The sequence below is a fragment of the Brassica napus genome, chromosome A7, assembly GCF_020379485.1.
Source record: "Brassica napus cultivar Da-Ae chromosome A7, Da-Ae, whole genome shotgun sequence".
NCBI lineage: Eukaryota > Viridiplantae > Streptophyta > Magnoliopsida > Brassicales > Brassicaceae > Brassica > Brassica napus.
The window spans coordinates 25,335,346-25,358,907 of record NC_063440.1 but is presented as its reverse complement, the minus strand read 5'-3'; the positions used below and the strand labels follow the sequence as shown (position 1 = coordinate 25,358,907).

General features: G+C 39.1%; 8 protein-coding genes across 15 annotated transcripts; 4 read left to right on the top strand and 4 right to left on the bottom strand.

The window, feature by feature from the left end:
- Nucleotides 1-71: 71 nt before the first annotated feature.
- On the bottom strand, nucleotides 72-2,695 carry LOC106402858 (developmentally-regulated G-protein 2). 2 transcript variants are annotated; one of them, XM_048736195.1, is made up of 12 exons: nucleotides 2,538-2,695; nucleotides 2,275-2,390; nucleotides 2,091-2,158; nucleotides 1,912-1,988; nucleotides 1,631-1,811; nucleotides 1,452-1,508; nucleotides 1,304-1,378; nucleotides 1,089-1,208; nucleotides 846-1,016; nucleotides 639-752; nucleotides 384-554; nucleotides 72-311 (listed from the first exon to the last, which is right to left on the bottom strand). In XM_048736195.1, exons 2-12 carry the CDS (start codon nucleotides 2,342-2,344, stop codon nucleotides 216-218), a joined length of 1,200 nt encoding a protein of 399 aa, XP_048592152.1. In that variant the 5' UTR covers nucleotides 2,345-2,390; nucleotides 2,538-2,695; the 3' UTR covers nucleotides 72-215. The 2 variants fall into 2 exon arrangements, with proteins under 2 accessions (XP_048592152.1, XP_048592153.1); XM_048736196.1 differs by having other exon boundaries at nucleotides 2,275-2,372; nucleotides 2,538-2,678.
- A 116-nt stretch (nucleotides 2,696-2,811) lies between these two features.
- LOC106357224 lies at nucleotides 2,812-6,266 on the bottom strand. 2 transcript variants are annotated; one of them, XM_048736193.1, is made up of 9 exons: nucleotides 6,006-6,266; nucleotides 5,646-5,799; nucleotides 5,312-5,462; nucleotides 5,045-5,085; nucleotides 3,995-4,852; nucleotides 3,739-3,858; nucleotides 3,344-3,640; nucleotides 3,207-3,263; nucleotides 2,812-3,099 (listed from the first exon to the last, which is right to left on the bottom strand). In XM_048736193.1, the coding sequence occupies exons 2-9, from the start codon at nucleotides 5,769-5,771 to the stop codon at nucleotides 2,995-2,997; spliced, it is 1,755 nt and encodes a 584-aa protein (XP_048592150.1). In that variant the 5' UTR covers nucleotides 5,772-5,799; nucleotides 6,006-6,266; the 3' UTR covers nucleotides 2,812-2,994. The 2 variants fall into 2 exon arrangements, with proteins under 2 accessions (XP_048592150.1, XP_048592151.1); XM_048736194.1 differs by having other exon boundaries at nucleotides 3,344-3,634.
- Nucleotides 6,267-7,301: 1,035 nt separating this feature from the next.
- Nucleotides 7,302-9,205, top strand: LOC106354232 (sanguinarine reductase). Of its 3 annotated transcripts, none has more exons than XM_048736198.1 (8): nucleotides 7,302-7,671; nucleotides 7,752-7,912; nucleotides 8,014-8,109; nucleotides 8,192-8,269; nucleotides 8,352-8,414; nucleotides 8,481-8,654; nucleotides 8,731-8,826; nucleotides 8,973-9,205. In XM_048736198.1, the coding sequence occupies exons 1-8, from the start codon at nucleotides 7,485-7,487 to the stop codon at nucleotides 9,051-9,053; spliced, it is 936 nt and encodes a 311-aa protein (XP_048592155.1). In that variant the 5' UTR covers nucleotides 7,302-7,484; the 3' UTR covers nucleotides 9,054-9,205. The 3 variants fall into 3 exon arrangements, 2 of the variants coding, with proteins under 2 accessions (XP_048592155.1, XP_048592154.1); XR_007314734.1 differs by having other exon boundaries at nucleotides 7,374-7,671; nucleotides 8,501-8,654; nucleotides 8,973-9,140; XM_048736197.1 differs by having other exon boundaries at nucleotides 7,375-7,671; nucleotides 8,352-8,654.
- A 409-nt stretch (nucleotides 9,206-9,614) lies between these two features.
- LOC106354230 (protein ELF4-LIKE 2) lies at nucleotides 9,615-10,257 on the bottom strand. The gene has a single exon (XM_013794117.3). It carries the CDS (start codon nucleotides 10,227-10,229, stop codon nucleotides 9,891-9,893), a length of 339 nt encoding a protein of 112 aa, XP_013649571.1. The 5' UTR covers nucleotides 10,230-10,257; the 3' UTR covers nucleotides 9,615-9,890.
- Nucleotides 10,258-11,885: 1,628 nt separating this feature from the next.
- Nucleotides 11,886-12,686, top strand: LOC106354228 (germin-like protein 1). The gene is given in 1 exon segment (NM_001315795.1): nucleotides 11,886-12,686. A coding segment is annotated over 1 exon segment (624 nt). The 5' UTR covers nucleotides 11,886-11,908; the 3' UTR covers nucleotides 12,533-12,686.
- Nucleotides 12,687-12,974: 288 nt separating this feature from the next.
- On the bottom strand, nucleotides 12,975-13,897 carry LOC106354229 (leiomodin-2). The gene has a single exon (XM_013794116.3). It carries the CDS (start codon nucleotides 13,579-13,581, stop codon nucleotides 13,183-13,185), a length of 399 nt encoding a protein of 132 aa, XP_013649570.1. The 5' UTR covers nucleotides 13,582-13,897; the 3' UTR covers nucleotides 12,975-13,182.
- A 685-nt stretch (nucleotides 13,898-14,582) lies between these two features.
- On the top strand, nucleotides 14,583-19,654 carry LOC106354227 (exportin-T-like). Of its 4 annotated transcripts, none has more exons than XM_048736191.1 (14): nucleotides 14,583-16,663; nucleotides 16,756-16,935; nucleotides 17,022-17,126; nucleotides 17,262-17,321; nucleotides 17,441-17,503; nucleotides 17,624-17,719; nucleotides 17,878-18,045; nucleotides 18,121-18,291; nucleotides 18,375-18,440; nucleotides 18,532-18,630; nucleotides 18,735-18,881; nucleotides 18,982-19,135; nucleotides 19,230-19,282; nucleotides 19,367-19,654. In XM_048736191.1, exons 1-12 carry the CDS (start codon nucleotides 14,939-14,941, stop codon nucleotides 19,069-19,071), a joined length of 2,970 nt encoding a protein of 989 aa, XP_048592148.1. In that variant the 5' UTR covers nucleotides 14,583-14,938; the 3' UTR covers nucleotides 19,072-19,135; nucleotides 19,230-19,282; nucleotides 19,367-19,654. The 4 variants fall into 4 exon arrangements, with proteins under 4 accessions (XP_048592148.1, XP_048592149.1, XP_048592146.1 ...); XM_048736192.1 differs by having other exon boundaries at nucleotides 17,875-18,045; nucleotides 18,738-18,881; XM_048736189.1 differs by having other exon boundaries at nucleotides 17,875-18,045.
- A 770-nt stretch (nucleotides 19,655-20,424) lies between these two features.
- LOC111199407 lies at nucleotides 20,425-22,020 on the top strand. The gene has a single exon (XM_022689456.1). The coding sequence runs from the start codon at nucleotides 20,425-20,427 to the stop codon at nucleotides 22,018-22,020; it is 1,596 nt and encodes a 531-aa protein (XP_022545177.1).
- The last annotated feature ends 1,542 nt before the right edge of the window (nucleotides 22,021-23,562 follow it).

Genomic DNA, 23,562 nt, shown 5'->3' with positions numbered 1-23,562 from the left:
CCAATAAGCTTCACCCTCCAGATATGATGAGCTCATTTCAGGACTAATAACATAGTTTATATAAGAAATGGTGGTTGACAACTATACTTTCAACTTATTTTAAACACACAAAAACGGTTCCAACTTTTAATATTAGTTTTGCAAATATGTTCACATACAGAAAGACAAAACATATGAAGTCTTAAATGAGATCATTTAGGATGATCAACTGTGTCTTATTGCTTAAGTGGAGCTTTCTTCTCTCTGTCTGCAATTCTTGCAGGTGCGTTTGAGTGTGTCTTGAACCTTCCCCTTCCTCCTTCCTCTCTCTCCTGGAAATTTCCACCAGCATCATCAACATTTGATATTAGAGAGACCAAAAAATATGATATGTGCATCCATACCTTTTTCTTGACGATTTGAACAACATCTTCATCCTCAAGACGATGAGAAAGACCACAGTGTTGAGGGTAGTGCCTTGCGCTTGTGCCCCAAACCAATGCATACTTCATATCCTTCACTAGAGTCTTGTGGACATGGTTACAAAAATCTTCAACCGTGCATCCACCCCTGTCCTGTAGAATGACAAGAGATGTTATTGTTAAGTCGAAAAAAAAAAAAAAAAAAGTCATCTCCCCCAAAATTTTGCCTATACTTACAGATGAAAGGACAAAGGGCTCATCAAAATCTGGTTGCTGGCCCTGAGGCTTTGTGTAAACTCTCACAAGTCCCATTTCCTCCCACATTCTTGCAAGTAGTCTATCTAAGTTTAGCTGTTTCAACAAACACAATCTTTCACCATTAGACTAGTGTTCCAAACATACATCCACAAATGTTCCAGACCAAACACTAATAATAGAACTTGCCTTTAGATTGCAGCTAATAACAATCGAATTTGGCTGTCTTGCTAGCCTATCAACATCATCGATTCCGACAACATCTATCTTGTTGTAGACATATACACACTTTATATATTTGCGGTTGCCTTCAATGACATCAATAAAGTCATCCACCGTAGCATCCTCACGGAACAGAACCTGCACGGTTCATTACTAAACTCATTACATATCGCTCAACAAAAGCAATACCATTCAAAGTTCTTATAGTACCTCAGCATTGTGAATCTTGTATTCATGCAGAATTTGATAACAGAGCTTCTCGTCAATGCGAGTCAACGGTGCTGTAGTGTTGAAAGAGATTCCACCAGTCTTCTTCTTCTTAAAGTATATCTGTTGAAACAAGCCACAAAATTGGTTGCACATTAAGCTGGTTTCATCAGTCTCTCTCAAGAGTTTATAGTTCAGCACATAAAGATGAGTTTTACCTGTGGAGGTCTTTTGTTTAGACGCAAACCAACTGCTTCAAGTTCCTTAGTCAGAATCTGCCTGTGACCTTCACTCTAAGGAACGATAAATAGAGATTAAGGATCAGCAAAAAAATAAAAACAAAGCCACCAAAACTAAAACTCTTACTTTGGAGGCATCAAGAACCATCAACACAAGGTCAGAAGACTTTGCAACAGCAATAACCTGTGAAACAAAACAGTTTCAATCTACCTTCATTACATAGCATTCCTTAATATTTTGTGATTCAAGAAGGAAAAAAAAGACTTTGGGAGTGATAAAAAGTAAGAATGAAATGGATTTAAAACCTGCCTCCCTCGTCCTTTTCCTTCTGAAGCACCTTCAATAATCCCAGGAAGATCAAGCAACTGAATCTTGGTGTCATTGTAGCGAATGACTCCAGGGATGCATGTAAGCGTTGTGAATTCATATGAGGCTGCTTCAGAATGTGTGCCAGTTAACATCGTCAAGAGCGTGGACTTTCCAACACTGCCAAATCACAGCCACACAAAAGAAAAAAAACTAGGCTATAAAAGTGAGGACTCCAAAATTGAAACAAATGCATATATACATGTTAGTAGAGACGAACCTTGGAAAGCCTATAAGTGCAACACGTCCATGACCATACTTTGTCACTTCAAAACCATCTCCACCTCCACTTGAACCCTGTTATGTACATTTGGTAGACAATTACAAAAAAAAAATTAGAAATGATGAAAGGAGCACAAGTTTGTATACAGCTATATTTATAAGAAGTTGAATATTTACTTTTGGAGGCTCTAACAGTTGTGTTCTGAGCTTTGCAATCTTTGCCTTGAGCTGACCAAGATGATACTCTGCCCATCACAAGTGGGAACAATCATTTCAAGTTATGTTACTATTTTCTCAGCAAATATATGAAAAATCAATGATGATTCTCATGCATTTATCTACAAGTTCTGTAAAGAGAAACCTGTAGCTTTGTTCTTCTGTGTCCGAGCCATCTCGGCTTCAATTTCTTTAATCCTTTCAATTATTCCCATTTTCTTTCACAACTTTCTGCTACAATGGCTGGAGATATGTAATGATCTAACAATGATCAGACGTAAATCATAAAACACCAATTCAACCATTTAATAAATGAATAAAAAAACATAAAGCAAGATACATCATCTGAATAACAAGCTTTTAACCAAATCTTAAATAAGTAACATAATCAACAACAAAAAAGCTCACCTAAGTAACAAATACACGTCTTTCGACCAAACGAGTTCGAAACTTAGATCACGTACGAAGCTAAACAACTTAACCTTACATATGAATCTTGGAAGGAATAAGAAAGAAAAAAAACGAATTGCGACCAGAGGATGGTTCTAGAGAAAGCGAGAAAGAGACACTCATACACGTATGTCTGGGGTCCAGAGACAATAGATAGAGGAATAATGGATCCAATTAGTGAAGGCCCAGTTCATGTCCAAATCAAACGCATGTTTTGTTACGAGACACCAACTTCAGAGAAAGACACTTCTTCATAGTGTTCTTGCATATATAACTAAACCCACAAAGCTTCCTTATAAAGTTACATAACCCCTACATAAATTCTCATCGTATCTCACACTTCTCGTCTCTCTTACTTAGTTGGCTATTTTACAAAACTCAGCTACATTTAGAAGTTGGATCTTGTTTCCTTGTCCTAACGGTGATTCGGAGGGACCAGTGATTGCTTCTCCGCGAGCTCCCTTACCTGCAACAGAATCTCCACAGGAATGTGCATCGACCCATGTTTCTTGAAACTTCCCTGCAACCACATATTCAAAACTAAGCACATCCACTCTTGTTGGCCAACAAAGGACAATGCAGTTGCAAGATAAAGAAACATGTATATAGAGAAAGAGAGAGAGGTACCATGGTGTTTGAGGGACTCTGAGCAAAGCTTGCTCTCAGGAGATTTCGCCATTTGTCCTACAATAACAATAAGATGATTACAAAACAAAGCTTGCATTGATAGGATCATGTCAAGAGGGTTAATCAATTGAAATTACCTTGAGATCTACAGAGGTACGGTGTGAATGAGATGAGAAGGAAAACTTTTTGATCTCGGACCACTTCCCAGCTCCATACTTGGATACACCTTCTACTAATGTTGTAACCTCAGTCAGAGTCCAAGCTCTATGATGCTTCCTTCTTAGTCCACCACCTTGCATCATTGGCGCGCCAGTGTTGTTATACTCATCTGAGCTATTTCCAGATGAGTCTACGTGATCTGGCTCCATGTCTTGATCAGCCTCAGCGGGAATATACTCCTCGTTGGTGTTATTGTGACTCGTAGCCAACTGCATTTGCAAAACCAAAGAATGCAACGAGAAACTGTAAATGAAATCTGTTTCTAAAATATCACATGGATGGACAGATCCAAAAAGACAAAAGTATGTCTTACTTCTTTCTGGATTGGTCCAGAAGCTGACTTAACCACTGAACCTGGGCTCACAACCTCACTGTTCAACAGGTTACTCTCTCTTGCACTACCTTTTGCTTCCAAGCAATTGGTATGACATTCCTACACAAGTGTTGTATTATTCTTAATCACATTCCAACCAAAATGTCCTTTAATTGTTTTGTTCATATGTTCTATATTTAGAAGTCACCAAGACTAATTACTATATTTGAGAAGAATGAGTAACCAAGAGACATACCATAAGAGCCATAAAGTTCTCTCTAGGACGGCTTCTCCGGACATGAGAGACATAAGGAACCTCAACCTCAGATCCACCGAGAGGCACCACCCTGGTGACTGTAACTCTCTTTCCTAAGGAGACGCTCATGGACCTGACCTCAGATTTTTCAGATAGCCTCTGATCTTTTGAAGTAACCACTGACTTGTCATCGGTTTCAAGTTCTTCAATGTATCTTCGTGTAGGTTTCCTAACTCTTTTTGCAGCCCTCTCTTCACTTGAAAAATCTTCAGTTGCCCAATAGTGGTTGACACCGAGACTACGGCCAGAAGCATTTGAATGTCCATTGACATGATAAGCACTACTAGATGGTGCTTCCTTAACGTTAGTAGCTCTTACATCATCAGACACATCATTGGACTTGTCTTTAATTCCAACTAGCTTGTTATCTTTAATTGTCAGGTTCGTCGTTGGTACATCAAAGGACTTAGTAAGCCCCATTGTGATCCTCCTTTTCAGCCAAGTCTTGTCCTTAACAGTCGTCTCACGGCCAAACGTCGCCCTGAATGTTTCTTGCAGTGCTTTGATAGGCAAATCATTCAAGCAGATCTCACCTCTAACTAAAGCAAAATCAGGTTTTTGAGAAGCAGCAGAAGCAGGCAATGCAGTTTCTTTTGGACAAGATGGTTCAACAGTGTTAGTTTGATTCACATCGCATCCATTCTGAACATCTGATGAGAAAGGAAGGGGCTCATGGTGGACTTGATCCTCGTCAAACATGTTGTTTTCATTACAACACTGGATGTTTGCATCTGGAGGAGTAGAAACCATGACAAGCCTCTCATCCTGTTCTACCTTTTGCAAGAACTCCTCGCTATACTGCAAATATCTCAAAGTTGGAGCAAAATGTACCGAGTAAGGTCACTGATAGAGTTCTAACGACATTTCATAACATTATTTAGAATCAGAAAATAATAGGACTTTTGTGAAAGTAAATATACAATGCTAAAGAAATAAAAATCTGTCTTCCATGTTTTATGAAATGGAACTAATCTCAGGATGAGAATTTACCTGGTCTGTAGATGGTTCCACTTTGTCAGACCGCAATAAACCTAAGTTGATAAGAGTGGAATAAAAAATGTTATTGCCAAGATGTAAGCAAACAATTACTTAATCTAGACAAAAATTTCAGAGAGATTTTAACATATCTGGGCCTATTATATCACTAAAGACTTAAGCATGTTCAGATATACAATGCATTCTCTACCATAGAAACAAAATGTTACTCAAGAAGCAACAAAACATAGGCTTTTAAGTAAAGAATGGTCAGAATCAAACCTTCAGAAGTTTCTTCTAGTTGGGACAACCGAGAAGGTGACCCTTCGGCTGGAAGGTAGCCTAGACTCTGACAAGCATCTGACACATCTATCTCGTTAACCTCCAAAATTTCTTCATCGGTAGCAGGAACTAGTCTCCCATCTCCTGCAACCTAAACCATTTCCACAAACACAACTAACATAAGATTGTGAAAGACTAATAATACCTATAGTCAATAGACTTTTCAATTTCAAGAGAAGAAAAACTCTATAAGAATTTGTTTTTCTTTCCTCTTCTAACTAGGAACACGCTTACAGAAGCTACGAACGAGAAGGACACATTTTGTAAACCATACCCGGACAAGCTTATAGGCAACAGGATTCCCAATCTGATTTGCTGAAGAAAAAGGTGTGATCCTTGTCTGAGCACTGACATCAAACATCTCCCTGCGGTCCTCAACAGTTCCAACCACAGTCCCCATATAGATAAATCAAACTCCAACACACAACCTATAAATCCCAAACATGATAAATGCTAGTAAACCACAAAAAGGATGCTACAAAGAGATTTATATAATGTGTGTGCCTAAAAAGATCACTATCTATAAATCTGCATTACAAAAACGAGAAAGTATCTATATTTAACACAAAGATAAAGGCCATTGAATAGAAAGTATCAATCTCTATCAAGAAACACACACTAATTCAATGCTTACCACCAGAAAAAATTGAGTTAGTCTAGCAGAAATCGATGGAAGACGATTAGACTTTACTCGAATTGATCCCTAACATTCGATTTGGTTTGCAGAGGAGAAGCTTCTTGTGGATTTTATCAAAAGCAAAAAGTAGGGTAAAGAAAACTGGAAGGACTAATCTTTGGTTGGCTCGCTTTCTGCTTTTCTAGTTAAACAAAAGTCCGGACTCGAAAGTGTTTTTATTAACTCGAATCAAATCTTTGCTTTTGGTGATTTGGAATCCGTCTATACACACATACGCTTCTGAGTTTAATGTACTTCACGAAGTTTTGTCCGATTATTTTGCCATGTCAGTTAATAGCCGGATAACGCCAAAACAGAATCAACTACCTTCCGTTTTGGTTCACGTGTACAAAAACACCGTGCCGTCTGGTACATCTAGAAAAGGTATACGCGCCGTTTAAGTGTTTAAGAAACGAGATGAAGTTTTCATGGAGTAGGTGAGTATTTCTGTTAGTCCAGGTTTAATTTTTGTTAAGCTATATACATAATTTGTGTTTCTCTTACAAACTAAATCAATAGTACATTGTACAAACATTTGTGCTTAAGTATGTCATTGATCCTTTTAGACTTTATTGTGGACATGTTTCTCTTGCAACAATGGTCTTTTGCTGTTGCATATATGAATATAATTTGAATTGAATGTATGAGTGAAAAAGACTTTACACAAGCCCATCAAGAAGTAACCACTAGCATCACAGATAATCAACATATCTAAGAACTTGATACTAGAACAAAAGAGACTTACCTACTCCATATACTTAACATTGAATGTGTTTGAATGAGAAAGAGTGACCATCAATGAGATTTAATTCAACCTAAGCAGCTATTAGGCCTCAAACTTAATAAGTGGATCTTAGACTGAACCTGCTGGTGAAACTGAACAGAATGTGCTGTTTTTGGAAAAGAAATCTCATAGGAGAGCTTTAAGTAGTTGAGATGGAAGTGCTTGCTTAAGAAAAGAGACAACAGAGAATCAATTATAAAGGACAATATGTGAACAGTGTAAAGCGCTTCCGAAATGTAAAAACTGTCTCTGTATACACAATATAAGAACTTGGACTATAGAGAGTTCATAGAGACTATTAAACTCCACTCTAAATGTAAAAACTGTCTCTGTATCCTCATATACCACAAGGATCTAGTGTAGAGATGGATCAATGCTAAAAGACTAAGCAACATAAAAAGAATCATATTAATAAAACTTTTTTCACATAAAGAAGCATCCATAGGGATTTTGAATCAAAATGGATTATTAAAACCACATAACACCAAGATGACGTTTGTGATAAGGTTTGCAAAATGAAAGGTTTGGACTTCAAACACCTGGCAGAGACTGATCTTCGTAAAACCTCTGTCTCTTCTAGAGGGTTACACTGAACAGTTGAGGAGATCACAGTAGTAACGTGAGGTCGAAACCTTATCTTTGCAACTACAGACATGGCGGGTTCTTCTCTACCTTCATCTCTCCTCACTCAAGGAGGACCTTCGTTACTATTCTCTTCTTCGAACCAAGTCTCAGAAGCTAAATGTCAACTTGTGGTTACACCTGGAAAACGCTCTCTTGTTCGTTGCTTGGCTAAGAAGAAAATCAGCTTTGTGGATCAGATTCTTGATTACATCGAAGGTATTTTTAACTTTCTATGCTTTATGTTTACTTTTCATGTAAGTATGACTTTTGAATCAGTTTGGTCTGTGTGTTTTAAGGCGGTCCTAAGCTTAGGAAATGGTATGGAGCGCCTGAGCTTTTGCCAAAGGATGGATCATCAAGTGGAGAAGACGATGAAGCAGAGGAACAAGAAGAAGACGCTCTTGATGGAAACAAAGACACTGTTTTTGTAACGGACGGAGACAGTGATGTTGGTCAGGTGTGTGTGTTTTAAAGTCTTTCATATAGAATCATCATACATTAATTGTGGATGCAACAAGAAAAAGAAACTGAGAAAGTGTTAACTTTTAGCTCATGTAGATGATTATACTGCAACTTATTGTGAAAGGCACTCGTGTTAAAGCACTTGTGAAGGACAAACGAAAGGCCATGGAAGCTTTTGGAGCTTATGTTGAGGTTTGGTTCACTGAATCAAAACACTTCTGAACTGTGGTCTGTTTGTTTCTCTCTTGGTTAAAACATTCTTAAATTAATGAAGCTGACGTCTGGAGATGCAAGCGATGAGCGTTTCTTAAGGAAAGCTTTTAGAGGTGTTGGTGCAATCATATCCCCAACTGTATGTTTTTAACCAAACTCTTCAATCATTACTTTGAATCCAGTTCTGCATTGATCTAGAACATCGAACATGTCATTGGCAGGAAGGTTTCTTATCAAATGTCAAGAGTTTAAAAGGTGTGAAACATGTAGTTCTCTTGTCTCAGGTAAGGATGCATTTGCATGTAGACTTGTTTTGTATATGGAAAGATCATGGTTTAATGAAGCTGCAGTTGTCTGTTTATGAAAGCAGCGGTGGAATTGAAGCTATGATGAATAGCAAAGCTAAAAAACTATCTGAGGGAGATGAAAAAGCAGTTTTATCTTCTAATGTACCTTATACAATCATAAGAACAGGCAAGCTGGAGAACAGTCCTGGTGGGAACCTAGGCTTCAACTTCAGCACGGTAAAATCATAATATTACAACTCATAAGCTGAATCATGTGTTGGACATTTAAACAACATTTTTGTGAATGAAACAGGATGCTGCAGCCAAAGGAAGCTTAAGCAAGGAAGACGCTGCTCGTATATGCATTGAAGCACTAAGTGTGATCCCACCAACAGGATTGTTATTCCAGGTAGATAACATTCTGATGTTGCTTTCAATATAAATAAGCATTTTAAAAAAAAAATGTTAAATTTATTCAAATAAAAAAAAAACTTTTTACAACATGTGTGATTGTTAAATAAGCATTGTTACTGATGTGGGTTTTGGTTTTGTCAGGTTTCAAATGGAGAAGAGGCTGTTTCTGACTGGGAAGGACAGTTGATGAAACTGATGCAGAGACAGAATCAAAAGAAGTAAAACTTTTGAAGTTGAGATGAACAGAAACAGAACACTAGAGATCATCACCATTGTCTATATCTAAAAAAAAATCATTCTTCCTACATATTTGATATGTGTCTCAATACATTTTTTTTTCTTACCAAAGTATGAGGACCCTACAGTTTACATTCCTTTCACTTTTGTAGTTTTTTATAAGATATCCATCCACAGGAAAGTTGATTGGAAACTGGGTGTTGTTAATTTGAAATGGGATGTTGTGAGCCAAGCAATTTGAATATTACAAAAAAAGGTGCAATACATGAAGTGGAACCAGAAGGTTGGCTAGATTCTCTTGTCCAAAAGCTAAATAAATAAAATAAAACAAAAGTGCAATAATGTACAACCTAACTAAAGTTAAAACTAGGCCTAGTTAAAACTCTGCTGACTTTTTGACTTTAAGGATCATGCAAGCCACAAAGGCAACAGTGATCAGCATCTTTTATTCTTTCTTTTGTTTAGATCAGATCTTCAGTACACTTGAATTTTTTTTTTGTTACTATCATGATTTAGTTACTTGCTTTGTTTTAGATAAAATCAAGGTTAATATGAACAATTCTATATTCTTAGTTACTGCAACAACAACAATTAAAAGGTCTACAAAGTCAATCAAGAACCAAAGAAAACAAAGAGCTCTACATATCATTATAGTCCCAAAGGTCTGATCATCAAGGACATGAACTTCCTTTTTTTATTCTCTGAACTAAAGACATGAACTCATTTCAACAGAAGTGACCTTGTTGTCTTGTTGCACAATACACACTCAGATTAGCATTGAATCTACAGAACACAGAGAGATTGATCTTTCTTTTGGTAATATTAACCGGATCTAAATCTCTTTTGGTTGTTGGTCCCAGTGGATTCTCCTTCTGATGAAGCATCAATGGATCTGGCAAAAGAATGAGAGAGATCACCATAAAGACTTGCTACAGTTCTGATATTGTTGTTGAGCTCTCTTATCAAACCAACGTTTCTTCCCAAGTGATCTGCTTGTTTGGACTCATGGTTCTGATTGATCTCGTTGATCAGAAGCCGGTTCTGATCCAAAATGTCTTGAACCTGAACAAAGCTCTTCTGGAAACTCTGCAACACTTTGCCATCCATCTGGTGCCGCTCTCCAAATCCAGAAAACACATCTCCTTCCATTCTTGATTCCATTAAGCTCAAATCTTGATTGTTCTTGTTCCTGAGATTTAACAGTATATTTACTTTTCCAGTAAGCACAAGGCATAGATAAATAAATATATTTATTTTTTCAGTTATATATATATCAACCAATCTCGGACAAGATAACAATCAATGTTTTGTGGAAAGAGATCTATATATAGATACAAAGAGAAGAAGTAATAGCTGTTCTATAAGTAGCCTAGAGATAAGGAGACAACTGATTCATAAGATTCATAGCAATAATATAACATCTATAAATGAAGACACAGAAACCAAAAGATTCATATCTATGAATCTCTAAAGCAAAGCAAAAAAAACTTTCAAAAGCTTTGATTATAAACAAGGGAATAAAATTTTATGTTTACTTACCTTCAAAAGCAGAAACGAAGAAGCTCCGGGAGTACAGATAATAACAGAGTTGAAATCAAGATTATATTTTCTTGGGAACTAAAACCAAAGAATCTTATTTTCTCTTGAGAAAATTATATGACAATTATTGGATGCTGGGAAAGCAAATGAAAAAAAAGGAATCTACTTGTCGTCTCTAAGACAAACAGTCTGAGACAGAGAGAGATTTGATAGGAATGTATATATTAATAATAATGTAAAAATGTTCTTATCTTTTTTTTCTTTTCTTTTAAACTCTTTTAAACTTAAAAAAGAAGATCTTGTTGCCTTTGTTGGGCTGTACTTCTGCTCAGTTCTGTAGTTATTATGGAGAGGTAAAAGGCGCGCGTGTGTGTGTGTGTGTCAGTGCCAGACATCTGGAGCGGGGTAATTATGACCCGACCCGTAACATTTGTTTCGTTGTTATGTCTTTATTTAGACTTCATTTATGGGCCGTAAGCCCATTTATTTAAATTTAAGGCTCAAGTGTCAACTTTTCAGCCCATAATTGTCAGAGTATCTTACAATCTATAATGCTTCTATTTTTTTTTTGTGTGCACACAGTCTATCTATAATGCTTCCAAACATAGAAAGATATCACTTTTTGTAAGTTAAGGTTTACTCTCCACACATTTGGTTAGAGACTTACATGAAACAAAAGTAAAATGGGATATTTATAAGAATCTTTCTTAAGCTTCCTCTTGGCTGTCAAATAGTGTCTTCTAATGGTTTCTTCACATGTTGCCTAGGGTCCACACTACATGACAACACATCCTCTCCCTCGTATTCTCTACGTCAACTTACCCCAACTTGTGACAAAAATGCTAGCCCCTCCTTGACTCATAACTCCAACTGCCCCCAAGTAAACGGTGCGTCTTATTACCGTGATTTACTCTCCTCTACTTACTTGAGGCACACGTTAATCTACAAGCTTGATGTCTCACTCTCTGTTCTTCTCAAAATCCACCGGCTTCTTCTCATTTAACAACGCGTAATCTACGCAGTCAGTAAATATCAATGTCTACATCATCCATTAAGATCACCAGCGAGAGCCAATGATGCGTGACAGACAGGCAAAGAAAAGAGCCATTTTGTTTGTATCTAATCTAAAGAGTGGTCCTTTTGTTTTCACACCCCCCATCCAAAAGCTTATCTCCGTCTCTCCAATGTTCACCACACAGTTCCATCCACCAGCCTCATAGCCTCACTCTATATAAACACTCACAAGAGAAGAGAGGAGGAATAGAGCAGTAAACTCAAACCAACCAAATCAAATCAAAAAAATGTTGCGCATTATCTTCCTCTTGTCTCTCCTCTTCGCTCTCTCCAATGCCTCAGTTCAAGACTTCTGCGTCGCCAACCTCAAACGCGCTGAGACCCCCGCTGGCTACCCTTGCATCCGCCCCATCCACGTCAAAGCCTCGGACTTCGTCTTCAGCTTAGGCACTCCTGGTAACACCACCAACATCATCAGCGCCGCGGTGACACCAGGCTTCGTCGCTCAGTTCCCGGCTCTGAACGGTCTAGGCATCTCTACTGCTAGGCTTGACCTAGCACCTAAAGGTGTGATCCCAATGCACACTCACCCTGGCGCCTCTGAGGTTCTCTTCGTCCTCGACGGCTCTATCACCGCTGGATTCATCTCCTCTGCCAACTCTGTCTACGTGCAGACGCTTAAACCGGGACAGGTCATGGTGTTCCCGCAGGGCTTGCTTCATTTCCAGATCAATGCTGGTAAAACCCCTGCTGCTGCGTTTGTCACTTTCAGCAGTGCGAGTCCTGGTCTCCAGATTCTTGACTTTGCGCTATTTGCTAATACTCTTTCCACTGAACTCGTCTCAGCTACTACTTTCCTACCGCCTGCTACAGTCAAGACGCTTAAGGGTGTTCTTGGTGGAACTGGCTAAGCAAAAAAAAAACAACGCCTGTTTGTTTTTTCTTTTCTCCTCTTTGATGGATTCTTCTTGTCTTGTCTGTTTTGTTATTCCTTTGTAATTCTTCAAAAAAACCTGTCAACATGGTTACATTGTAATGTGAGTTTTTCATTTCATATCTTGAGTTAGTCACACCGTTTTATATCACTTGCTAAAACTAAGTCTAAGCATTCACCTTAGAAGAAGAAAATAAGCAAAGATAAGGTAACTTTTTAGGACAAGGCTCTCCACATGGGGTTTAAGTGGTCCCACATACTTAAGTTCAGATCGGTCCACTGCAACTATTCTACATGATATGCATGACATTAACACCATTCAAAAAAGGAGACATGATGCGTACAATCCTCCTTTTTAGTCTTTTGTTTAAATTAGATCTATCACTGGGGGGAATCAAAATAAACAATGTATCATCAAATTTGAAGAATCTATGAACTTTCATTGATATTATTACCAAACAACCTCCAGATTAGTACTAGAGAGATTTGTCTGAAAGACAAAAGCTTTGAAGCAGCAAAACTGATTTTTTTTTTCATTTGGATTACTCAGGGGGGGACAAGTCAAAAAGACTAAAACTTTACAGACAAAATTGAGATGAACTTAACTCCCACTGCAAAGATCCAGATTCAGTGTCTGTTATCGTTGCTGAGCTTGAGGAGAAGCTGTCTTCTTTTGATAAGCAAGAAGGCAGCAACAACAACTTGCAAAGCTGTAGCTGCACCGGCGAAGAAAAGCCCCACCGTCTTCCCCGTGTTCAGCTTCTGCTTCTCTGGCCGTCTATGATTATGGTTCCTTCTCTGTCTCCATTTTCTCTTTTGGTGATGTTTCTCGTGAATCGGTTTGCTACTCCCGACCTTTACCGGAGGAGGCGGCGGCGGTGGAGTTAATGATTGGGGTGGTGGTGGTGGTGGTGGAGGTGGAGAGATGGATGAATCTTGTGATTGTGAGTCAACCAAGATAGAAGCAGAGACGAGGAAGACGAAGAACAAAAGAAACAGAGTCAAACTCTGTAATGGAGGTTCCATGGATTCGAGTGGAAAACAGAAATCTCGAAACTCAAGCTCGTCAACGAGTTCAAAGTCTCAGAATTGTTTAATCGTTGATGAAAAGGAATCAACTTTGAGAAGCAAATCTGAAGAAGGTTGACGTGAATCTGTTAATTTGGGAAGGTGACGACGACTGATTGAAGCTTTTACGATATTTTAAAAAGATCAGTGGGTCCAACCCACGTTTCATTTCGGGCCGTTCTTGGATCTTCGTTATCATTATTTTATCAACCAGGCCCATTTATTAATAATTGAATAACCTTTTAGAAACAACCTTTATTTCTCCTTAGTAATTACAACTTATGGTTATTATAAATTAACCACAAATCATTTATTTTTTTACATTATTCTCTAACCAAACTTATGATTATTCTCTAACCAAATTTTACAATAAAACTAAACAAATTTATTTGAAATGTGATTACAAATTTTAAATGTTATATATGCATGTATATTAAATTTTCATTTCATATACAAAATATAAACTATAGATTTAGTTTTCAAATATATGTTAAATAGTGTAATAATTAATAATTCACACATATATTTGAATTATAAGAATACAACACATAAATTTCAAGTTAATATTTTCTCAAAATAAACATAGAAGTGAATTTTTTTTTGTTGTATGATAGTGATGTTGTTAGAATCGTTGAAAATTAGCAGTTCTAGTTTCTTTTTTTTTTGAAAAAATTATTAGATTGGGTTATCTCTCAAAGAATATTTATAGATCTTATTTGGAATCCGGCCAATGTTATACAACAAAGAAGTTTTTGAAAAATGATTTGGAATATCTTCAGAAAGAAGATTACCAAATGTAAATGGTGTTTCATAAGAAGAAGCGAGGAGTCCACAAATAAAACAAACTAACTGTAATACGAAGTCCATGGGCTGATTTTAATGAAACTGGTTCGATGTAAATTTCCAATTCTCAAATATAAAATTATAAATTGGCAAATAAAATATTTATTGTGCGAGATTCCCTTATTTACATTTTTTTTCAGCACGCTTAGAAAAACCCTACCCATCGTCTTCCTTCCGAGTCTCATATAAAATCTTTGTTTCCATAAAAAAAAGTCTTATAAAACTAAAAAAAAATCGAATTCGAAGAAACTCACCCTTAGCCTTTTAGGGTTTCCAATCTCTCATCTCCTCCCTCTCTAAATCCGATCACAATCGCCAAAGATCCTTACTTTTTGGTAAATCCCCTCACTCAAAGATTCGATTTTTACCTGTGAACCGGAGCTAAGCTTCCTTCGGATTCTAATTCCCAAGGCATTGTTCGACTTATATAACACATAAAGGAACAGACTTTTCGAATCTGCGAGGGTTAACAATGGACGACCTCGAAAACGCGATACTAATCTGCTTCGAATCTGGTCCCGTCGAAGCCTCGTTAAAGCCCCAAGCCGCTGCTTACTGTCAGCAAGCCAAAGAGGCCCCGGACATATGCAGGATTTGCATTCAGAAGCTCTGGTTCTGCAGCCTCGTCCAGGTCCAGTTCTGGTGCTTGCAGACTCTTCAGGACGTTTTGAGGGTTAGCTACGGATCCATGACGTTGGATGAGAGGAGCTTTGTCAGGAGCTCGGTGTTCTCTATGGCGTGTTTGGAAGGTGTTGATAGTAATGAGAACGTTGTGAGGGTTGTGGAAGGGCCTGTGTTTGTTAAGAACAAGCTCGCTCAGGTTTTGGTTACTTTGATCTACTTTGAGTATCCTTTGGTCTGGTCCTCTGTGTTTGTTGATTTCATGGGGCATTTGAGTAAAGGGGGTGTTGTGATTGATATGTTTTGTCGGGTGTTGAATGGGTTGGATGATGAGTTGATTAGCTTGGATTATCCTCGGTCGCCGGAGGAGATAGCGGTGGCTGCGAGGGTGAAGGATGCGATGAGGCAGCAGTGTGTGCCTCAGATTGCTAGAGCTTGGTATGACATTGTCTCTGCCTACAGGAACTCGGATCCTGAGCTCTCTGCTACTGTGTTGGATTGTATGAGGAGATTTGTGTCTTGGATTGATATTAATTTGGTTGCTAATGACGCGTTTGTTCCGCTTCTGTTTGAGTTGATTTTGTCTGAGGGGTTGGCTGATCAAGTCCGTGGGGCAGCAGCTGGGTGTGTCTTGGCCATGGTTGCTAAGCGGATGGAGCCGCACTCGAAGCTGCCTCTGTTGAAGACTCTTCAGATAAGTCGTGTTTTTGGTTTAGTGTCTGAAGACGCTGACTCTGAGCTTGTGTCGAAGGTATCCGCTTTGGTTACTGGCTATGCGGTTGAGGTTCTTGAATGCCATAAGCGGTTGAACTCAGAGGAGACCAAGGCGGTCTCCATGGATCTGCTCAACGAAGTTCTGCCATCGGTTTTCTACGTCATGCGGAACTGTGAGGTGGATTCTACTTTCAGCATCGTCCAGTTTCTCATGGGTTACGTCTCAACTCTCAAAGGCCTCCCTGCACTGAAGGAGAAGCAGCTCCTCCACATTACTCAGATTCTCGAAGTGATCAGAATCCAGATTTGCTACGATCCCATGTACCGCAATAACCTCGATGCGCTGGACAAGATTGGGTTGGAAGAGGAAGATAGAATGTCCGAGTTCAGAAAAGATCTCTTTGTCTTGTTACGTACAGTGGGACGTGTTGCTCCTGAAGTTACACAGCATTTCATCCGCAACGCTTTGGCAAATGCTGTTGAATCCTCCTCTGAGAGAAACGTCGAAGAAGTAGAAGCTGCGCTCTCGCTTTTGTACTCGCTTGGAGAGTCTATGACGGAGGAGGCCATGAAATCAGGATCCGGATGTTTGAGTGTATTGATTCCGATGCTCTTGACCACAAAGTTCCCTGGTCATTCGCATAGACTAGTTGCGCTTGTCTACTTGGAAAACATAACTAGGTACATGAAGTTCATCCAAGAAAATTCACAGTACATTCCCAATGTTCTTGGTGCTTTCCTTGACGAAAGGGGTTTGCATCACCAGAACGTCCATGTGAGCCGTAGAGCTTACTACTTGTTCATGAGAGTAGTGAAATTGTTGAAATCAAAGCTTGTTCCATACATTGACAAGATCCTGCAGGTATGGAATTAATTTTGTGCTGTCTGTAACTCTGGTTTATTTGTTTGATTAAATTTTTGTCTAACCAATATATATCTTTTGGGAATAATCAGAACCTTCAAGATACATTGTCCCAGTTGACGACCATGAACTTTGCCTCAAGACAACTATCAGGAACTGAAGATGGCAGTCACATTTTCGAGGCCATTGGCTTAATCATAGGGTTAGAGGATGTCCCAGCTGAAAAGCAGTCAGATTATCTGTCTTTACTGCTTACTCCTCTCTGTCAACAGGTTTTGGTTCCAACTATTCTCTTATTTGCATTAGGCATTGTTTACGTCCCAATGTGTTTTGATTCATTTCAATGGGAGTGTACCAGATTGAGAAAGGACTCATGGAGGCAAAGGTTGCAAGTGGTGAAGAGTTCCCTGTAAAAATTGCTAATATCCAGTTTGCCATTGTGGCAATTAATGCTCTCAGCAAGGTTTGTGCTCCTTTATTATAGTTTGTTTTCCATAAGATATCTTTCTGTATGTGACATTTGTTACCTAGTATTTTTTTAACTTTACCCTCTTCTGGACTTGTCCTTACAGTTTTTTTTTTCTTTTTTGAAATTCAGGGCTTTAGTGAACGTCTTGTTACTGTGAGCCGTCCTCGAATTGGTCTCATGTTTAAGCAGGTTTGTATGAAATATTTTTTTTCTTCTTCTCTTTCTTATGAATCCATTCTCGTGTAGTTTACTGCCCTAATTGAAATCAGCTGGCTTCCTAACAATTAGTAACCTTCTCTGTAATGTAGACGCTTGATATGCTTCTAAGGATTTTGGTTGAGTTTCCAAAGGTTGAGCCTTTGCGGAGTAAGGTATGAGTTTTAAGTTGTATATTATTAAGTAGACATATTGTGACCTGTGGTGTTACATATCCTATTCTATTAAAATATTGGCTCACGGTTTGGCGATTAACTTGTTCCTCTTCTCTTCAGGTCATATCACTCATACACCGTATGGTTGAAACCCTTGGACCCTCTGTGTTGCCGTATCTCCCCAAGGCTTTAGAACAGCTACTTGCTGACAGTGAGGTATACCAAAATTTTCAAACTCACCTTAGACTGTTCACTTCCTTTCTTTTTCTTTTCTTTTTGAATCCTCAAAATAACATTTAGTTAGACCTATTGTTCACTTTCGTATCTGCGGTTGACTTTTTTCAACAAATAAAATCTTATTTATGGTGTAGCAGCCGAAGGAAATGGTTGGTTTCCTGGTACTACTCAACCAGCTCATCTGCAAGTTCAGCGGCTCGCTCCGCGGTATACTGGAAGAAGTCTTTCCTGTGGTTGCCGACAGGATTTTCAAAGTAATTCCAATAGATGGATTAACCCCATGCACTGGAACTGTCACTGATGAGGTATTTGTCTTTATAAACAGCAGTGGGAACCTACGTCCTCTTTTATCCACAGTCATAGATCGTTTCTCTGTGTAGGAAATGAGGGAACTGATCGAGCTTCAGAGGACGCTCTTCACATTTCTTCATGTGATGGCCACACATGATCTCTCTTCTGTATTCCTTGTTAAAAGTATGACGTATATAGAACCGATGACGCTGCTGCTTTTGAACGCTTCTTGTACTCACAAGGATATAACCGTACGAAAGGTTTGTAACACTTGCCCCTTTGGTTACACTTTTTTGGTTCACTTACTTATCGCACTCTTCCTTTATTGGTTGCCATTGAATAGGCATGCGTGCAGATATTCATTAGACTTATTGAAGATTGGTGTCCCAAGCCATACACCGTGGAGAAGGTCCGCCTTGCTAAACCTTCTTGTTCACTTTCTTCTCTTTATGGAAGAAGAAGCACAAATGCCTTAATAATTAAAAATTCTTTGCTCTCAGGTCCCAGGTTTTCAGGATTTCATGAGCAACAGTTTTGCAACCAACTGCTGCTTGTTAAGCGTACTCGATACATCATTTGATTTCAATGACGCGAATACTGTAAGCATTAAGAAAATTGAGCTCTCTTTTCTTTTTCAGACGTTTTATCTACTAGTTGGAGAATTGTTTCCGCAACTGACTCAATTTCTTCCTTGTGAACACAGCAGGGCTTGTTAAGTGAAATCATCACGGTTCAGAGAGTGATGTATGAAAGATTTGGTAATGCGTTTCTCATGCATCTTATGTCTGGAGCTTTTCCATCAGCAAATTGTCCACAAGAAATGGCGGAACAGTATTGCCAAAAGTTGCAGGTTTGTTAACACATTCAAAAACTACCGTACAATTAGATAAAGAATCTTCCCTTGTTCTGTGCTTAAATATGGTTTCTCCTTGCCTTGTTTGGTTATACAGGGTAATGATATTGGGGGGCTCAAGTCATACTACCAGTCCCTTATTAAAAATCTCAGGCTTCAACAAAACGGGAATCATGTTTTCAGATAGCATTCGAAATAAAGGTCTCTAAGGTCAATTCTTCTGCGAGCTCTACCACTGTGAACTCTAAAAGGTTTGACCACAAAGCTCTCTTAATTATCTACATTAAAGGATTGAAGCAATGTCTTTGGTATATATATATATATTGATGTTTAGTCTCTCTGCAGGTTTCTCCAGATGTAAATATTTGTTGTCGATGCGTTACTTGAGAGGCAACAAGGTTGGTTCTCACCATCCACCAGATTAATCTTGTTATAGACTCATTATGCTGATACTAGATTTCTTTTTGTATTGCTTCGTGCAGTTGTACCTTTACGAAAGAAACATGTTATTGATTCTCTCTCCCGAAGTAGTTTACTCAGTACCACCAATGCAGTGCAAGTTCTTCCAGTGCAACACTCCAGATGTTTAATTTGTTTTTTCTTTTAGCCTTTTGGTCATGGGATTGTATCTATGAAGCCTCTCTTTTTGCCATATCTCCAAATTTTGGTTATGTCGTTACTCATGAATTTGTGCTTTCGGTGTTACGTGCTTCTTCTTGTCCATGAAAATACTTGGAAAGAAAAAAAGAAACATAAAGTTTTGGCTGATTCTTTATTTTAGTTCCTTGATATGAAATTATTATTAGCTTCGTTGTTCAATAGATTACATTGTGCTATCATTGCCACACACTATCAATGGTGCACATTCAGCAATTACCATGCAGACAGAATGTCTTCATTGGATGTACATCAACCGTTTTGAGAAAGATCAAGATTGTTTTGAATACAATGGTACGTGGTAAACAGATCAAAGCTGATGTGTTAAACTGATCAGTCAATGTATACCAGGTGACAACTTTTTCAGAATATTGTGAGAGAAAATTTGAGACTAAACCTGCTGAATTTAAATATGACAATGGTTGTTCAAAAAAAAAAAATAGATGACAATGAAGAGTCGCACATCTATCCGAATTTGACTCATTGACTGTACGATTTTGAAATTCATTCTCATATATTCATTCGTTCTAAAGTGATAGGATGTTTAAAAGATTTTTAGATGATTTAATATTTAAAACGTTCTCATATTTTATCAAAAACTGTGTGACCAATTATATTTTATATTCTATTTTGTAATTGGTTGAATAGTTTTCAATTAAAAAATTTATTGATAGTTTTAAAATAAAACATAATTTTTTTAATATGTATTTTTATCTAAAATTTTTTATATTTTAAAACAGATCAATACTATTAAAAGGGGAGGAGTCCTAAAAAATCTACTTATAAAAGTTGTTTGGACCATTTCATTAGACTTGATTTTTATTGGTCGTACCTTATATATTTGTAACAATATATTAGTCAAAAGCTTGGAATCAGTCGGTAGATGGAGGCTAGGGTTTTAGGAGGCGATTTTAGGGTTTTGGGGGAGGAAGTGCAAGATGCTACTATGGAAGATATCGGGGGGAAGGAGAGACCGCCGGGAGATCCGCCGGATGTCCCAGGCTCGTGGGTAAGAAAAGTCGTAGGGTGTAGTAAGGGAGGAATGCCTGTTCCGGAGGAAGTTGTGGCTGAAGAGTTTGTGGAATCGAGATTGACGTTGGAGTTTCCGAATGGGGAGGACGGAGAGCCGGAGATCACGATAGGAGAGGAGGTTCTGACGGCCATGAATAGTTTGTGGAAGAGATGCATGATCGTTAGGGTTTTGGGAAGGAATGTTCCTATTCTCAGTTTAACCCGAAAGTTGAAGGAGTTGTGGAAACCTAAAGGATCGATGTATGTTATGGATCTACCTAGGCAGTTCTTTATGGTGCGTTTTGAGAAGGAGGAGGAGTATATGACTGCGCTAGCTGATGGTCCGTGGAGGGCGTTTGGGAGCTATCTTATGGTGCAAGCTTGGACTCCGGAGTTTGATCCGCTGAAGGATGAGATAGATACGACGCCCGTTTGGGTTCGTCTCTCCCATATCCCGGTGAATTTTTATCATAAGACGATACTGATGGGAATTGCTAAGGGGCTAGGAAGACCGATTAAAGTCGACTTGACAACTCTGAAGTTTGAAAGAGCTAGGTTCGCGAGAATTTGTGTGGAGGTGAATCTAAACAAGCCTTTGAAAGGGTCAGTGCTGATTAATGGAGAGAGATATTTTGTATCTTATGAAGGAATATCTGCTATATGTTCGAAGTGTGGTATGTATGGGCATCTCATATACACATGTCCACGGAATAGTACGGAGCGAGCTATGGTTGCTGTGCCTACTCCAGTGGTCACGACACATGTGAACACTGTACCAGTGGTAATGGAAACAGAGTTTACGCAAGTAAGACATACGAGGAAAAAGACTGACCCACATAGACAGCCAGGAGGGACTACGCAGAGGAATGATGGGAGAGACATGATGGGGAAGAAGATGAAGGAAGTACGTAATGGTGGTTCCGTTGAGAAGATTAATGTGTCGAATCGGTTTGGGAGCTTAATAGGAAGTGGGGAGTTGGAGGAGATTCGAGATGATGTTGGGAGAGAGGGAGAAAATAAAGAGAATGAGAACAACGTTAATCTAAACGTCGGAGGTTCAAGTAGAGTGCTTGAGAAGGTAATGGCGTTTGCTGCAACTGGGGTCAAAGGGAACCAGTCGAAAGCCCAACCAGGCCTTAAGGAGAAGAAGGCAAATAATTTGAGAAGTCTAAATCTTCAAAGGCCGAAACCCAAACCTGCAGGGCCCACGCGAGGCCTTGTTTATGGGCCAGCTAGAGGGGAGATGAACTTATCGTTAAGTGGAAAGAGATTGAGAGTTGAAAAAGAGAACATCGGAGGACGAGGAGGTGTTTTCGCCGGAGATGGAGGAGGAGATGGGAGCGAGAAGAAACTAGAGCACGGTAGTGATCAGAGAAACATACCGGAGCAGTTGGTTTCGACGGAAAATCTGATTACAGATGGATCAGAGCTTGGTGAGGGGGAAAGCTCGGAGGGTGTGGAGGCATAACGATTTGCCCCGGTGATTCTGTTAGTTGATAAGAAATATCTGATGAAGTGCATTCTTTGGAATTGCCGGGGGGCAAATAAACCTCAGTTTCGCAGATCGATTCGATATCTGGTGAAGAGATTCAAGACAGATGTTCTTGCTGTATTCGAAACGCACGCTGGTGGAGTCGCTGCGGGTCGAATTTGTCAGGGGCTGGGTTTCGAGAATTCATTTAGAGTTGATGCTTGTGGTCAGAGTGGAGGCCTGTGGTTACTATGGAGGTCGGAAATAGGAGTGCTGGAGGTGATAAAGTCATCTGAGCAGTTCATTTTTGCTAGAGTGGGAAGTGGAACAGAAGTGATCAATTTGATCGTTGTATATGCTGCCCCTTCTCCGAGTCGGCGGGGTGGTCTATGGCAGGAGTTGGAGGAAGTTATCAGAACGGCCATTGGACCGGTTATTCTTGGTGGTGATTTTAACACAATTGTGAGATTGGATGAGAGGAGTGGAGGAAATGGGAGACTGTCCCAGGACTCATTAACTTTTGGTGACTGGATCAATGATATGTCGCTCATAGACATGGGTTTTAGTGGGAATCAGTTTACTTGGAAGAGAGGAAAATCAGCGAGTACATTTGTGGCAAAGAGGTTGGATAGGGTTTTATGCTGCGCCCAGTCGAGACTCAAATGGCAGGAGGCAAGAGTAACACATCTGCCGTTCTTGGCGTCAGATCATGCTCCATTATATTTACAGTTGACACCGGAGGTCCAAGGGAACGCATGTCGACGTCCGTTTCGTTTTGAAGCGGCATGGCTGCAGCATAGTGAGTTTCAAGAATTATTAACAGCTTCTTGGGACAGGGACATTGATACCAGAGAAGCTCTAGTGAGGCTGGGATTGAAACTCAAGAAGTGGAACAAAGAGGTGTTTGGAAATGTTCAGCAGAGAAAAGAGAAGTTAGTTACGGAGATAAAAGAAATACAGGAGAAAATTGAGGAGGACCTAAGTGATGAACTGTTGGTGAAAGAGGGTGAGCTACTCAAGGAATTTGAAATAGTTCTGGAGCAAGAAGAAGTGATTTGGTTTCAGAAATCTCGGGAGAAATGGGTTGCTCATGGAGATAAGAATACTAAGTTCTTTCACATGTCCACAGTCATAAGAAGGAGAAGAAATCGAGTAGAGATGTTGAGAAATGATGCTAATCAATGGTTAACAGACGCAAAGGAGCTGGAGAAACTTGCAGTGAACTACTTCAAAACCTTATACTCTTTGGAGAATGTGGATACTGAAGTACAGAGTCTACCGATGAGCGGTTTTGTGCGGCTTACGAGTCAGGAGCATACTTCTTTGAATAGACCTTTCTCTGCAGAAGATGTGGAGATAGCTGTAAGGAAGATGGGTAGTTTCAAGGCTCCAGGACCTGATGGTTTTCAACCAGTGTTTTATCAAAGGTGCTGGGAGACTGTGGGACCTTTGGTGATTAGTTTTATTCTTCGATTTTTTGAGGTTGGGAAGTTGCCGGAAAATACGAATGATGCTCTTGTAGTGTTGATACCGAAAGTG